Here is a 13,438-nt window from a genome sequence, read left to right on the forward strand (position 1 = left end):
CACATCATTCCAGTGCGTCCAAAAGGATTGGAATCAAAAGAAGCACTTTTCTTTCAAGTTATCGCCATGCAACAATATAGCTCAGATGTGCAGTTGCCTTTTTTAACTCTGTTATTAAAAGACCAAACAGTTGTCCAAATGTTTCTTGCTTAAGTGATGTCATCAAGAGTAATTGCATTGAGCATGATGTGGAGTCAAGATCATCTTCACTGAAAATGTAGAATTTATCTATCTATTAAACAAACACATACACCTACCATTTTTGTAAAAAATGTGGCTTGTTGTGCAGTCATTGTACAAATATTTCAATATCTAACTGTTGCTGTAGCAATCTGAAGTAATCATAACAAAAGGACGTGACTTTCCGATCAAAATGAGACAATTCAAAAAGTGTATCTTATTTTGTCTGTTGAAATAGAGAATATCAAAAAGTGATTTGCTAGTAATGTATGAATGTCTGATATACATTCGGATAAAAATCAGAGAGAAAAATTGATTTTACACAAATATATATTTCCACATCCAAAGAATAAAACATGTACAAATGACTTTCATACAGTAGAGTGGAGGCAGGGTGTGTAGACTATATATATATATATATACAGTACAGTTGTAACATACAATACAAACATTGTCCTTGAAAATACTTTGTAGCAAGTGCTACTTGAAATATCAAAGTCGTCCAATATGAAAACGGATTTGAATACAGTTTTAAGATCAGATTAATTAAGTCCTTTAGTGAGAAACTGTCCTGCAGTCCGTGTCACATTCTGACAAATGTTACGAATCAGGATGCATTTAATTCACTTGCCATAAGTACAGCTAGCTAATATGCAGATGTATCTGAGAGTTGGTACCGACATGTGTTCTGGTCCTATACACACGCTTGTGCAGTGTCATGGTGTTCATTTAGTTACCAATGGTCACTGTATGATTATGATTGAATAACGTTCTAGTGGTAGATGCCTGTTCCTCTTTCTACAAAAAACAGGCAAAAAACAACTCCAAAGGAAATTACAGATGCAATTCAGGCATCATTCACCCTCCATCGGAGGGCACAGGCAACATGGAGGTGTGGCTTTGTTTGTACCCTTGTGCAAAGCTAACAGAAAGGGCACAAAGACCATTCATTTAAATGTCTGACCGATGGGTAAGGTCCATACGCTAATAATCGTGCTTCCTCTAACATCAACAAAAGCATCAAAATGGTACAAACAAAAAAGTGAACCCCCTGACAACCTTCCACACACTGCTACATAAGACAGCTGCTTACTATTTCATTTCCTCACATACACCCATAAATACTGTGTTAATATACACTGCACATTCACAAAACACAGCACCCACCCCCTGCAAGATTTACAACATATTTACATCATCTGATTGTGAGACGGTTCTAGCATTTGGATGAAAACATTATTTTAATAAAGTTGTGAAATCCAAATGAATGATCCAAAGAGGAAATGATGTGTAATATATGAACATACTGAATAAAGTGTATAAGTATCACTGAGGGGAATGTAAGGTTGATCCTATGTATAATTATTCCATATATTTAAAACAGTGCCAGAACCAAATTTCATCATTGAAGTAACATTCAGTTGTACAGGACAGATATTGGCATAAATGATAATAATTGATTATGGCAAAGCTTGTAACTTTCCACAAGTTATTAAGCACCAAAAAGTGACTGTACTGTATCTTTGTGTCAGGGTTTCCGTTAGCTGGTAATAGCCGGCTTTTGGGGGCTAAAAATATACAAAAGTCAATAAATAAAATTGGCACCGGCCACTTGTCTGGGAGAAGATATATATATATATATTTTTCAAAATAATGCTTTTTAGCCTATTCATTAATGGAAATACCAATTGATGTAAATACATTTCACCGGTCATGCTTATAAGTCTATGCGCTAATTTGCCTAATTTAGTGGAATTAAATTGCCGCGTGTGTATATTCGCAATGTATCTTATTTATCACACACACACACAGCATACAGATACAGAACCTTTGAGTGGAAAATCTGTTAGACCGCGTTTTTATAAACACAGTAATTGCACAACAATTCTAAATGCAATCGTGCATTAAAAATTGATTTTGGGTCACAATTAAAAAGAGTTACTATTTTTTTTTCTCAACTGGTAATTGTAGCGCGCTTCCCATTCGCCATTCAAATACATAGGGAACGGAAGGCAGGCTTTAACATCATAAGGTCCTGTGTAGCTCAGTTGGTAGAGCATGGTGCTTGCAATACCTGGGTTGTGGGTTTGATTCCCACAGGTGACCAATACAGAAATGTGTGCACTCACTACTGTAAGGTTCTCTGGATAGATGTCATATTCTATTTGTGTCTCCCCTTCTCATAAGCCTATTATATTGGACAGGGTTATTTTTATTGATCTGTTTGGAAGTGTCAGCAGACTAGCCTACCCTGTAATTTGTCGTATTAAAAAAGATGCTGCTAATGTCTCCAGTCAAATAAAGTGTAGTAGAATTGCATGACATGTGTTTTTCCCAGAAAGAAGAAACGTATATTGCCCAGGCAATTCAATACACACTCTGCCATTCATTGAAATGTATTTTTTGCGGACAGTGATTGAGTTATTAGCTTAAATTATGACTATCCAATCTACTCATCACATGAAATGTAGACTATCTTACGTAAGTCTACAAATGCAATGATGCATGGAATGCTTAATTATAAAGGTGTATTTTTTATTGTGAACATTTGCTTCCCCAAACTGGAAACTCTCGTGTCACATATACATATGCTAGCTCGTGATTTAGCTGTTCGTTACTCATCTTGTTGGCTGAGGAAAAGTAAATGTGGACAGTTATGCTAACATCTTCAAAGTGTGCAGTAAGGACACACGTCATTGCATCCTCAACTTGCATGTTCTGTTCAGATTAATTACAATAATCTAAATGTGATTTCTGTAATTCTGAGCACAGTGAGTGGACGCTCTAATCAGGTTACGCACCCAATGCATATGGGTCCAGTAAATGTCTCGAAGATCCATTAAATTAAAATATGCATGTCAAATTTCCAGCGACACATTTTCATAATGGAAACCCTGCTTTGTGTGTAGTTTATGCAAGCGTAACCTTGTCCTCAACTTTAGCTTAGATTCAGCTAGACTAGAGGAAAACAGAACATAGCCTCAGAGTTCATAGTGGTATGCTTGTAATGTGTAAAAAATAACCGACAACAGCGATTCTTGGTTTGGCACAAAGCAAGTCACAAATAATATTTTTGGCAAACATCCAAGCTTTAGCTAAACTGATAATATCATAATTTGGATTGTCAAACCTCCTTTTGACTTGTACAGTCATGTTGAAAGGACTGCCTAATATTTAAATGCTTTAAGACAAATAATCAGAATATATACACTTGGCTTCCTCTGAAAAGTGGAACAGCATCTTAGAACATGGATACTTGAAAAATAGTGATTCTCACAAGGCAGATAAAATGATTTAAGTGCCCATTTAAACATGTTAATCGAAGGTAGCAAATGTAGTTTTTTTCAGTGTGTATAATGCTTCTATTGTTTATCCCTTCTTTTTTGGAGGGGTGCTTATGCAGCAAATATCAGGAGGACAGTTCAGTTCTCCAACCTCGCTGTGTGACAGTAACCCAGTAACCATAGTAACAAACTGCAGCCCCCCCTTCCCTCAACTCCATTCCCAAACATGCTGCAGCCCCCCCAACCTCCATTCCCAAACATACTGCAGCCCCCCTATTCCCAAACACGCTGCAGCCCCCCCAACCTCCATTCCCAAACATACTGCAGCCCCCCTATTCCCAAACATGCTGCAGCCCCCCAACCTCCATTCCCAAACATACTGCAGCCCCCCTATTCCCAAACACGCTGCAGCCCCCCCAACCTCCATTCCCAAACATGCTGCAGCCCCCCTTTTCCCAAACACGCTGCAGCCCCCCAACCTCCATTCCCAAACATACTGCAGCCCCCCTATTCCCAAACATGCTGCAGCCCCCTATTCCGAAACATGCTGCAGCCCCCCCAACCTCCATTCCCAAACACACTGCAGCCCCCCACCCCTCCCCTCATTCCCAAACACGCTGCAGCCCCCACCCCTCCCCTCATTCCCAAACACGCTGCAGCCCCCCACCCCTCCCCTCATTCCCAAATACGCAGCAGAGTTAGCCTTTCTTCAGGCAAACGGCTTCTCCGATTTTAAGATGGAGGTCTCGATGTCAAGGCAGCCCCCCTTGCCATTCAAGTGTTCTGTGTTGCTGTCGATGCTGTAGCAGCCCTGGACATCGGTGATGGACGAGGCTGTGTATGAGGCGGACCGCATGGCATCCGAGTGGGTCAAGGTGCTCCCGAACTGCATACGGTACTGGTTCCAATGTCTCCTCAGAACCCCTTGCACCTGCCAAGACACAATGTGGACCATAAGATTCAGTACACAGAAAATACATGAATAAAATTAGCAATGATTTACTTTCATGATTGACTAAGAATGAATTAACCCTAATTGCAAGACCATCCATGAATCTTCATACAGTATTTGCCTAGCCATCTTCCAGTCATTTACAAGGACCATATTGACCCTTGTCCTCTCCATGTGTTTTGTGAAGCATGGCTGTCAAAGGAGGTAAAGGGTCAAGCAAACCAAATCCAAACCAAAATTACTACTTTGGTACAAAACCCTCTCCAGCACTGCTACCACTCTATGGACTGTCCCTTGACTGTCTCTGGATGCCTGCCGATGCTTTCATGATCTCTAGTCTGGAAGAATCCTCTCCAGAGGCTCACACGCTCCCATGCAATGCTCTGGAAGGTCAACGTCCCAAGATACATCCCCAGGTCAACTCCCGGGGAGGGTTTGCAAAGAGGAAGTGTCCTAACCTCGGCTTATACACACAGAGGGCTGAGGACAAGGAGATACAGGGGGAGGAGAGGGTTGCAAAATTCCTGAAACAGTCCCAAAATGCCCAGTGAATAGGCTGGCAAGGGAATCATCCAACCTAGAATTCTTTATCTGGGATTTCAGAAAACCTGATGGACATGATTGCGGGTAAGAAACGTACCTCTCCATTGAAGAAGCAGAAGATGGTGGCGACCAGCAGCCCCTGAAAAAAAATGTGTAGCCCAGTCAGGTGATAAATGCATCATCACTTCCTGAGGAGAATGTCTCAAGTTCTCAAACAACAAAAAACTGTTGAGGCATGGGGCAGAATGCTGATTTTGCTACTTTCATGCATTTTGGCAGCAGGTCTTTTGAGGAGCATGTAAAACAAGTGCGAGAGACAGAGAGAGAGCAAAAGAGAGAGACAAAGAGAGAAAGAGAGAGAGAGAAAGAGAGAGACAGAGACAGCGAGAGACAGAGACAGACAGAGACAGAGCGTGACAGAGAGAGACAGAGAGAGAGAGACAGAGAGACAAAGACGTTGTGTTGTATGATTTATTGAGCTGATTCAGCCTGGCCCCAGAACGCTCCAACTGCACCTCCCCATCATAAGCTGCAGCATTCAACCCTCCCCTCCCAGGCAGTGACTTATGTTTTCCTTCCTGCCAGTCTTCCACAGGCCATGGGATAAAGATGCAGGAGCTAAAAGGCGTCGACCTGGTCTTCATAAATACTCACAAGCCAATAATAGGGAACACAGTGAGAGACGGCGGCTTCAGATTAATGTGTTTGATGCGCTTATAGACAGTAACTCTGGACAAGAACATCTGCCAAATGACTACGAACAACACACATATCCAATGCCATCAGAAAGTATTCACACCCCTTGACTTTTTCCACATTTTGTTGTGTTACATCCTGAATGAAAAGTGAAACGTCTTAAGTCAATAGATATTCAACCCATTTGTTATAGAAAGCCAAAATAAATTCAGGAGTAAAAATGTCCCTAACAAGTCACATAATAAGTTACATGGACTCTGTGTTCAATAAGTGTTTAACATGATTTTTGAGTAGCTATCTCATCTTTCAACTCCACACATACAATTATCTGAAAGTTCCATCAGTCGAGCAGTGAATTTCAAACACAGATTTTACCACAAAAACCATGGAGGTTTTCCAAAGCCTCGCAAAGAAGACCACCTATTGGTAGATGAGTCAAAATAAAAAAGCAGACATTGAATATCCCTTTGAGCATGGTGAAGTTACTAATTACACATTGGAGGGTGTATCGATACAACCAGTCACTGCAAAGATACAGGCGTCCTTCCTAACTCAGTTGCCGGAGAGGAAGGAAACAGCTCAGGGATTTCACAATGAGGTCAATGATGACTTTAAAAAAGTTACAGCATTTAATGGCTGTGAGGAAACTGAGGATAGATCAACAACATTGTAGGTACTCCACAATACTGACAGAGTGTAAAGAAGGAAGCCTGTACATAATAAAACTATTACAAAACATGCATCCTGTTTGTAATAAGGCAGTAAACAAAAACTGCAAAAAAATGTGGCAAAGGAATGAACTTGATTTCCAGAATACAAAGCGTTATGATTAATCACTTTGTCATTATGGGGTAGATGGGTAAAAAAATATATACACTATACGACCAAAAGTATGTGGACACCTGGTCGTCGAACATCTCATTCCAAAATCATGAGCATTAATATGCCGTTGGTCCCCCCTTTGCTGCTATAACAGCCTCTAGTCTTTTGGTATGGCTTTCCACTAGATGTTGGAACATTGCTGCGGGGACTTGCTTCCATTCAGCCACAAGAGCATTAATGAGGTCAGGCCTGATGTTGGATGATTAGGCCTGGCTCGCAGTCAGTGTTCCAATTCATCCCAAAGATGTTCGATGGGGTTGAGGTCAGGACTCTGTGCAGTCCATTCAAGTTATTCCACACCAATCTCAACAAACCATTTCTGTATGGACCTCGCTTTGTGCACGGGGGCATTGTCACGCTGAAACAGGAAAGGGCCTTCCCCAAACTGTTGCCACAATGTTGGAAGCACAGAATCGTCTACAATGTAATTGTAAGCTGTAGCATTAAGATTTCTCTTCAATGGAACTAAGGGGCCTAGCCCAAACCATGAAAAACAGCCACCAAACTTTACAATTGGCACTATGCATTGGGGCAGGTTGCGTTCTCCTGGCATCCGTCAAACCCAGATTCGTCCATTGGACTGTCAGATGGTGAAGCGTGATTGATCACTCCAGAGAACGCGTTTCCACTGCTCCAGAATCCAATGGCGGCAAGCTTCACACAACTCCAGCCGACGCATGGCATTGCACACGGTTATCTTAGGCTTGTTTGCGGCTGCTCGGCCATGGAAACTCATTTCATGAAGCTCCCAAAAAACAGTTATTTTGCTGACATTGTTTCTCGAGGCAGTTTGGAACTCGGTAGTGAGTGTTACAACCGAGGGCAGATGATTTTCACACGCTACGCGCTTAAGCACTTGGTGGTCCCATTCTGTGAGCTTGTGTGGCCTACCATGTCACAGCTGAGCCGTTGTTGCTCCTAGATGTTTCCATTTCACAATAACAGTACTTACAGTTGACCGGGGCAGCTCTAGCAGGGAAGACATTTGAAGAACTGACTTGTTGGAAAGGTGGCATCCTATGACGGTGCCACAATGTGTCACTGAGCTCTACAGTAAGGCCATTCTACTTCCAATTTTTGTCTATGGAGATTGCATGGTTGTGTGCTTGACTTTATACACCTGTCAGCAACGGGTGTGGCTGAAATAGCTGAATCCACTAATTTGAAGGGATGTCCACATACCTTTGTTTATATAGTGTATATATTTAATCACTTTTGAATTCAGGCTGTAACAACAACATGTGGAATAAGTCAAGGGGTATGAATACTTTCTGAAGGCATTTTACATAGAAATGAATTCTAACCTCGGTTGGAAAGATGGAAGATATATTACTGTAAGCCTAGAAATGTATCATTTCACTGAGCTGGGGTAACTAGCAGAGAATACATAGTCTTACCTGATAATGCATTAAGATGTTCATGATGTAGTCGTAGATCTCAGAGGAGACCCGTTCCTCTGGTTTGTAGGGCAACAGGACGTACTGGATGCCCAGGAGAGGTACAAGAATCAGGGTGGCGCGCACGGCCTTCATGTAGAGGCTGGACTCAGCCTGGTGGGTCACCTTCAACTTGGTGATCAGGACACGCACAATGTTCAACAGGAAGAACAGGTTCACCTTGAAAGAGAAGGAGAGAGAAAACTGACAAATTAGTCAGAATAATATTAGCAGTCTAGAGGACATGCTTATCCAAAGGACCCGGAATCACCATACAGGAAAAATATAAGACATACTGTTCAGGACTGTTAGCAACAGTGTGTTCACTTCTTGATGTTGGAAAATTGTGAATTATGGGTAATTCTTAAGTTTCTGAATCACTGATGTCGAGAGTGGATTCACATAATCACCATTACAATTCTCGTATTGACCAAACAAGGAGAAAACATAAAATCAAATCAAATGTATTTTTTAAGACATTTTTTACATTAGCAGATGTGCTTTTACAGAAACCCAGCTTTAAACCCCAAACAGCAAGCAATGCAGATGTAGAAGCACTGTGACTAGGAAAAACTCCCTAGAAAGTCAGGAACCTAGGAAGAATTCTAGAGAGGAACCAGGCTCTGAGGGGTGGCCAGTCCTCTTTTGGCTGTGCTGGGTAGAGATTATAAGAATACATGGCAATTATTAAGGCCAGATCGTTCTTCATAGATGACCAACAGGGTCAAATAAAAATCACAGTGGTTGTAGAGGGTGCAACAGGTCAGCACCTCAGGAGTAAATGTTAGTTGGCTTTTCATAGCTGAGTATTCCGAGGTCGAGACAGAAGGTGCGGTAGGTAGGTAGAGAGAGAGAGAGAGAGAGAGAGAGAGAGAGAGAGAGAGACGAAAACAGCAGGTCCGGGGCAAGGTAGCACGTCCGGTGAACAGGTCAGTGTTCCATAGCTGCAGGCAGAACAGTTGAAACTGGAGTAGCAGCACGACAAGGTAGCACATCATGCAGAAGTCCTCAAAATAAAGAAACACCAGCACACCTGATAAGACGATGCAGCTGTGTACCAGATTGGACCCACAGATAATAATTGCAAAGCACAAGAGGATGCTTGATTTGCCGGTTTCCTTTGAAGGGTGACCAGTGACATGTTGTTCTGCCAAATGACTCATGGGCGGGTCAGTCCACAGAGGGACCAACCGTTGAGGCCAAACTGCAGGTAAATTAAAGGGATAGTTCTGTGAAATTATTACGTAGATATTACTTGGCCAATTTAACAATACTAAACTGTGAACTTCAGTCTCTCCTTGTCCATAGGCTGCTTTCAATGTAAGGAAACTAAATATGTAATTTCCCTGAACTATCCCTTTAAAATTAAAACAACATTCTGGTACACTGCACCCCCTTTTTATCCAAGATTGCACTCAACAGTCGCCAGAATCTAGTTTTTCATTTGCATGAACCTAACTGTATTACAGACTTACCAACAGAGCAGCGCAGATGGGCCCATGGATGATGTAGAGGAGTGAAGTGTTGGAGCTTATCCAACAACTGTAGGAGGGAGAGAGACGAATCAGGCATTCAGGGTCTGCCACCTTCTTTTATTGTTGAAATTCAATTTAAAAGGAGATGCTTACAAGAAAAATATTAATAAAACATTTAATTGAAAGCACTAGAAGGCAATCGATACAGGGTAGGGAATACTGGTAGCTGTCATAGAAACTAATGACAAGAAATTGGCATTGTGCTGTATAAATAGCTTGTAGTTTAAGGAATGATCAATAAACAATTAAGGGAAAAAGCATTGAAAGTAACTCACTTGTCATTGTAGTAGTAAGTGCGAGCGATCGCATGTATAGATGCTGGAATTAGAGGAAAGCCTGAAAAACAACAACAGACATCCTTTGTTAGTGACAAACAATGCTACTTCCATGAAATAACATCAAACTTCATATCCTATAAGGGATAGGATGTTATCCCCAAAATCTACCCCACCCGTGGAGATAGTACCACATCCCCGAAAAACCTACCCCAGCCGAGGAGATAGTACCACATCCCCGAAAAACCTACCCCAGCCGAGGAGATAGTACCACATCCCCGAAAAACCTACCCCAGCCGAGGAGATAGTACAACATCCCCGAAAAACCTACCCCAGCCGAGGAGATAGTACAACATCCCCGAAAAACCTACCCCAGCCGAGGAGATAGTACCACATCCCCGAAAAACCTACCCCAGCCGAGGAGATAGTACAACATCCCCGAAAAACCTACCCCAGCCGAGGAGATAGTACCACATCAAGTGCTGTTTCTCAGCGAACACGGCAACAACGATGAGGGTGTGCAGGTATATCCCTTCACAGAGCATCCAGAAGTAGTTGCAGCCAAACAGATAAAGATGGATGAACACGGACACTTTACAGCTTGTCTAGAAAAAAGAACATGGGGTGAAATTTAGGGCAGGCCTCACGATATATACGACATCATTACCATATTTAGGTGCCGATACCATATCTATTGAGATTCTCACGATTCTATGTGTATTGCGATTCGATACTGTGATTTTATTGTGAGTTAGTGTTCTTAACATATTGCTCATAAAGTCTGATGCAGAGAGACAAGCGAGAGCATGAGAAAATGAGTTTTGATCAGTCATGGAAATAAAAGTGCTGAAAACACTCTGGCTTACGATTTAAAAAGAAGATGGAGAACAAACTATAGTATAAAAAATTGCTGAGTTTTGACACAGGTACAGCTGACTGGCGCTAGCTAACGCTACCTAGCGAACGCAAAAATAAGTACTATCAATTTGGATCCACGTCATGTAGTTTTTCTGGGCTAAATATCTATAAATGAATATCTATAAATGCGGCAGCAAATTAACAGTGTGTGTCCTACCGTTACATTGGTGTTTGGCTGTATGATGTACATTACATATTTTAATATAGATATACAATTATTTATATACAAACACATGTTATCTACCACCCGCCCACCCGCCCACCCTCCCACCCACCTACCTACCCACCTACCTACCTACCCACCCACCCACCCACCCATCCATCCATCCATCCATCCACCCACCCACCCATAAACTCACAGGGTTTCTTTGTACCAGCTCCTGGTTATTCGCCACAGCGGTCAACCAGATGATGGTGATGACCGAGTTCAAAACGAAGGAGAAGAAGAGGTTTTTGTGTAGAGTGACCCTTTGGCAACACAAACTCCTACACGAAAGGGGAAAAGGAGTAGACGTGGCCATTGTGGAGATAAAAACAGAAACACAAGGTGAAAAGGAGTAGACGTGGCCATTATGGAGATAAAAACAGAAACACAAGGTGAAAAGGAGTAGACGTTGTCATTATGGAGATAAAAACAGAAACACAAGGTGAAAAGGAGTAGACGTTGTCATTATGGAGATAAAAACAGAAACACAAGGTGAAAAGGAGTAGACGTTGTCATTATGGAGATAAAAACAGAAACACAAGGTGAAAAGGAGTAGACGTGGCCATTATGGAGATAAAAACAGAAACACAAGGTGAAAAGGAGTAGACGTTGTCATTGTGGAGATAAAAACAGAAACACAAGGTGAAAAGGAGTAGACGTTGTCATTGTGGAGATAAAAACAGAAACACAAGGTGAAAAGGAGTAGACGCTGTCATTGTGGAGTTAAAAACAGAAACACAAGGTGAAAAGGAGTAGACGTTGTCATTGTGGAGTTAAAAACAGAAACACAAGGTGAAAAGTTATTTGTATCAGCTATCTGTGAATAAAAACAGACCGAGGAACAAAGCCTTTGAGTATTTAATTATTTATATTGTTTGGTTAATTTATACTCACTTGAAATTGAAAAATATTCCCAGGGAAATGAATAGGGATATCAGTGACAAGCCGTGGCCAATGAGAGCCAAGTAGAATAAATTCATGGCAGTCTGGAAGAGAGTAGACACGATAAGCCTTATATTATCCTAGCATGTGTTAGCCTGGCTAACACCCTATTTCACTACATAATGCACTCAATAATCAATGTAAAATGCCCTTGTTAGTTATAGTCAAATAGCCCTGATAATCACAGAGCAGAGAGCTCAAAGCCTTAGTCAAATACTATCTCCACATGTCTTTTTCAAATGCTTTATGTCCATTCAATCAAAATAGCAATCTGCAAGTTTCTCTAGGAGAGCAAAATAACATTCCTCACATGCAGCAAGCAATTGTTTTTGAATTACTAGAACATGCATTTGATATTCTTTTGACTTTGCACTGTAAAATATTGTCTAATTGAGAAGATGAATAAAAATGTTTCAGACAGTGACGTACCATTCTGCCTTCCTTAGTGTGCTCATTGCATCGTGTGTAGTTAGTCCACGTTCGGTTGCTGTCGGGATGCAGAAACCAGTGTCCGTTCTCACTGCAGATTTTTGTCACCATTTCTGTAGAGCATTACATCAAAATGTAGGAGATGAAACTCTAACCACATCAGATACAGGCTTCAAAATGCAGAGATCTGAAGTTCATCTTCAAAACATGTCCTTTTTCAGAAAATGTAATCTTTCCTCGCAGTAATATAATTTGCAAGTTCTTTTAAAGCAACATAGTTTCTGAAGCCTCTGCGACTTAGTTTCTGAAGCCTCTGGGACTTGAATTAAATGAAAAGTAAATGGAAAAAGAAAAAATAAAGGAATTTGATAAAAAAGGATGGGACTACCCCTCAAAATGACCAAACTAGCCTGGAAGGAGGAAGGATTGCTGTGTCTGCCTCAAACCCAGTGTTTCTCAATATTGATCCTGGAGGATCCACTGTATGTTGGATTTCACTACCAATGATATCACCCCATTAGACTAGGGGTGTAGAACTCCAGTCCTTTTATTCCAGCCCAGCACTAATACACCAGATGAAACTGGTTGTGGTCCCGACTGATGAATATGATTAGGATTATTTGAAACAGATGTGTTAGTGCTGGGCTAGAACAAAACCTGTGGTTTATTTATATCTGCTTGGTTCGAGGGAACCAATGAACTGGAATACCTTGAATCTGCTATTTTAGAATTATTCCAAGACAGAACATAACACGTGAAGTAGCTGTAATGATTCAATGTTACATTTTTTTTACATTTAATTCAGCAGTTTTTATGGGAGTTACAGGTTGAAATGAAAACCTGCATAAAAGGTGGGTCCCCACTCCCCAGGAACTTTAGCCCATGTCAGTGGGCACTTGGTGGACTTTCAGGGGGCTCACCTGAGGGGTCAAAGTCCTGGAAGTAGTCAGGGCAGTGCTGCTCTGAAGTGAAGCCTGCCTCTGTGTCGTCCCAGCACAGCCACCCATCCCAGGTCCGGTTACACACTGGCCCTGCAGCATAGAAACCATCAGAGTTCAAATAAAGCACATGTTCACATAAAGCAGGAGCGGTGAGAGGTCACTGACACTGTCTGCTACAAGAATCAACAGGTCACGTCAATCAATACGCAGTTGAAATCAA

The 13,438-nt window shown here is 41.5% G+C and overlaps 1 protein-coding gene and 1 long non-coding RNA gene across 2 annotated transcripts in view; both read right to left on the reverse strand.

The window, feature by feature from the left end:
• Positions 1-492: 492 nt before the first annotated feature.
• On the reverse strand, positions 493-3,932 carry LOC123730494 (uncharacterized). The gene is made up of 2 exons (XR_006761940.1): positions 3,827-3,932; positions 493-3,709 (listed from the first exon to the last, which is right to left on the reverse strand). It is a non-coding gene; the product is annotated as an uncharacterized lncRNA (long non-coding RNA).
• A 182-nt stretch (positions 3,933-4,114) lies between these two features.
• Positions 4,115-13,438, reverse strand: part of LOC106586829 (calcitonin gene-related peptide type 1 receptor) — a 45,286-nt gene continuing 35,962 nt past the window's right edge. Inside the window, exons 4-13 of the mRNA XM_014174533.2 lie at positions 13,198-13,308; positions 12,278-12,390; positions 11,801-11,892; positions 11,061-11,187; positions 10,235-10,388; positions 9,784-9,844; positions 9,449-9,515; positions 7,935-8,153; positions 5,057-5,098; positions 4,115-4,395 (exon numbers count right to left, since the gene is read on the reverse strand). Coding sequence (XP_014030008.1) covers positions 4,174-4,395; positions 5,057-5,098; positions 7,935-8,153; positions 9,449-9,515; positions 9,784-9,844; positions 10,235-10,388; positions 11,061-11,187; positions 11,801-11,892; positions 12,278-12,390; positions 13,198-13,308 — 1,208 coding nt within the window. The 3' untranslated portion in view covers positions 4,115-4,173. The remainder of the gene's footprint in view (positions 4,396-5,056; positions 5,099-7,934; positions 8,154-9,448; positions 9,516-9,783; positions 9,845-10,234; positions 10,389-11,060; positions 11,188-11,800; positions 11,893-12,277; positions 12,391-13,197; positions 13,309-13,438) is intronic.

This window comes from Salmo salar, chromosome ssa25 (genome assembly GCF_905237065.1).
Source record: "Salmo salar chromosome ssa25, Ssal_v3.1, whole genome shotgun sequence".
Lineage (NCBI taxonomy): Eukaryota > Metazoa > Chordata > Actinopteri > Salmoniformes > Salmonidae > Salmo > Salmo salar.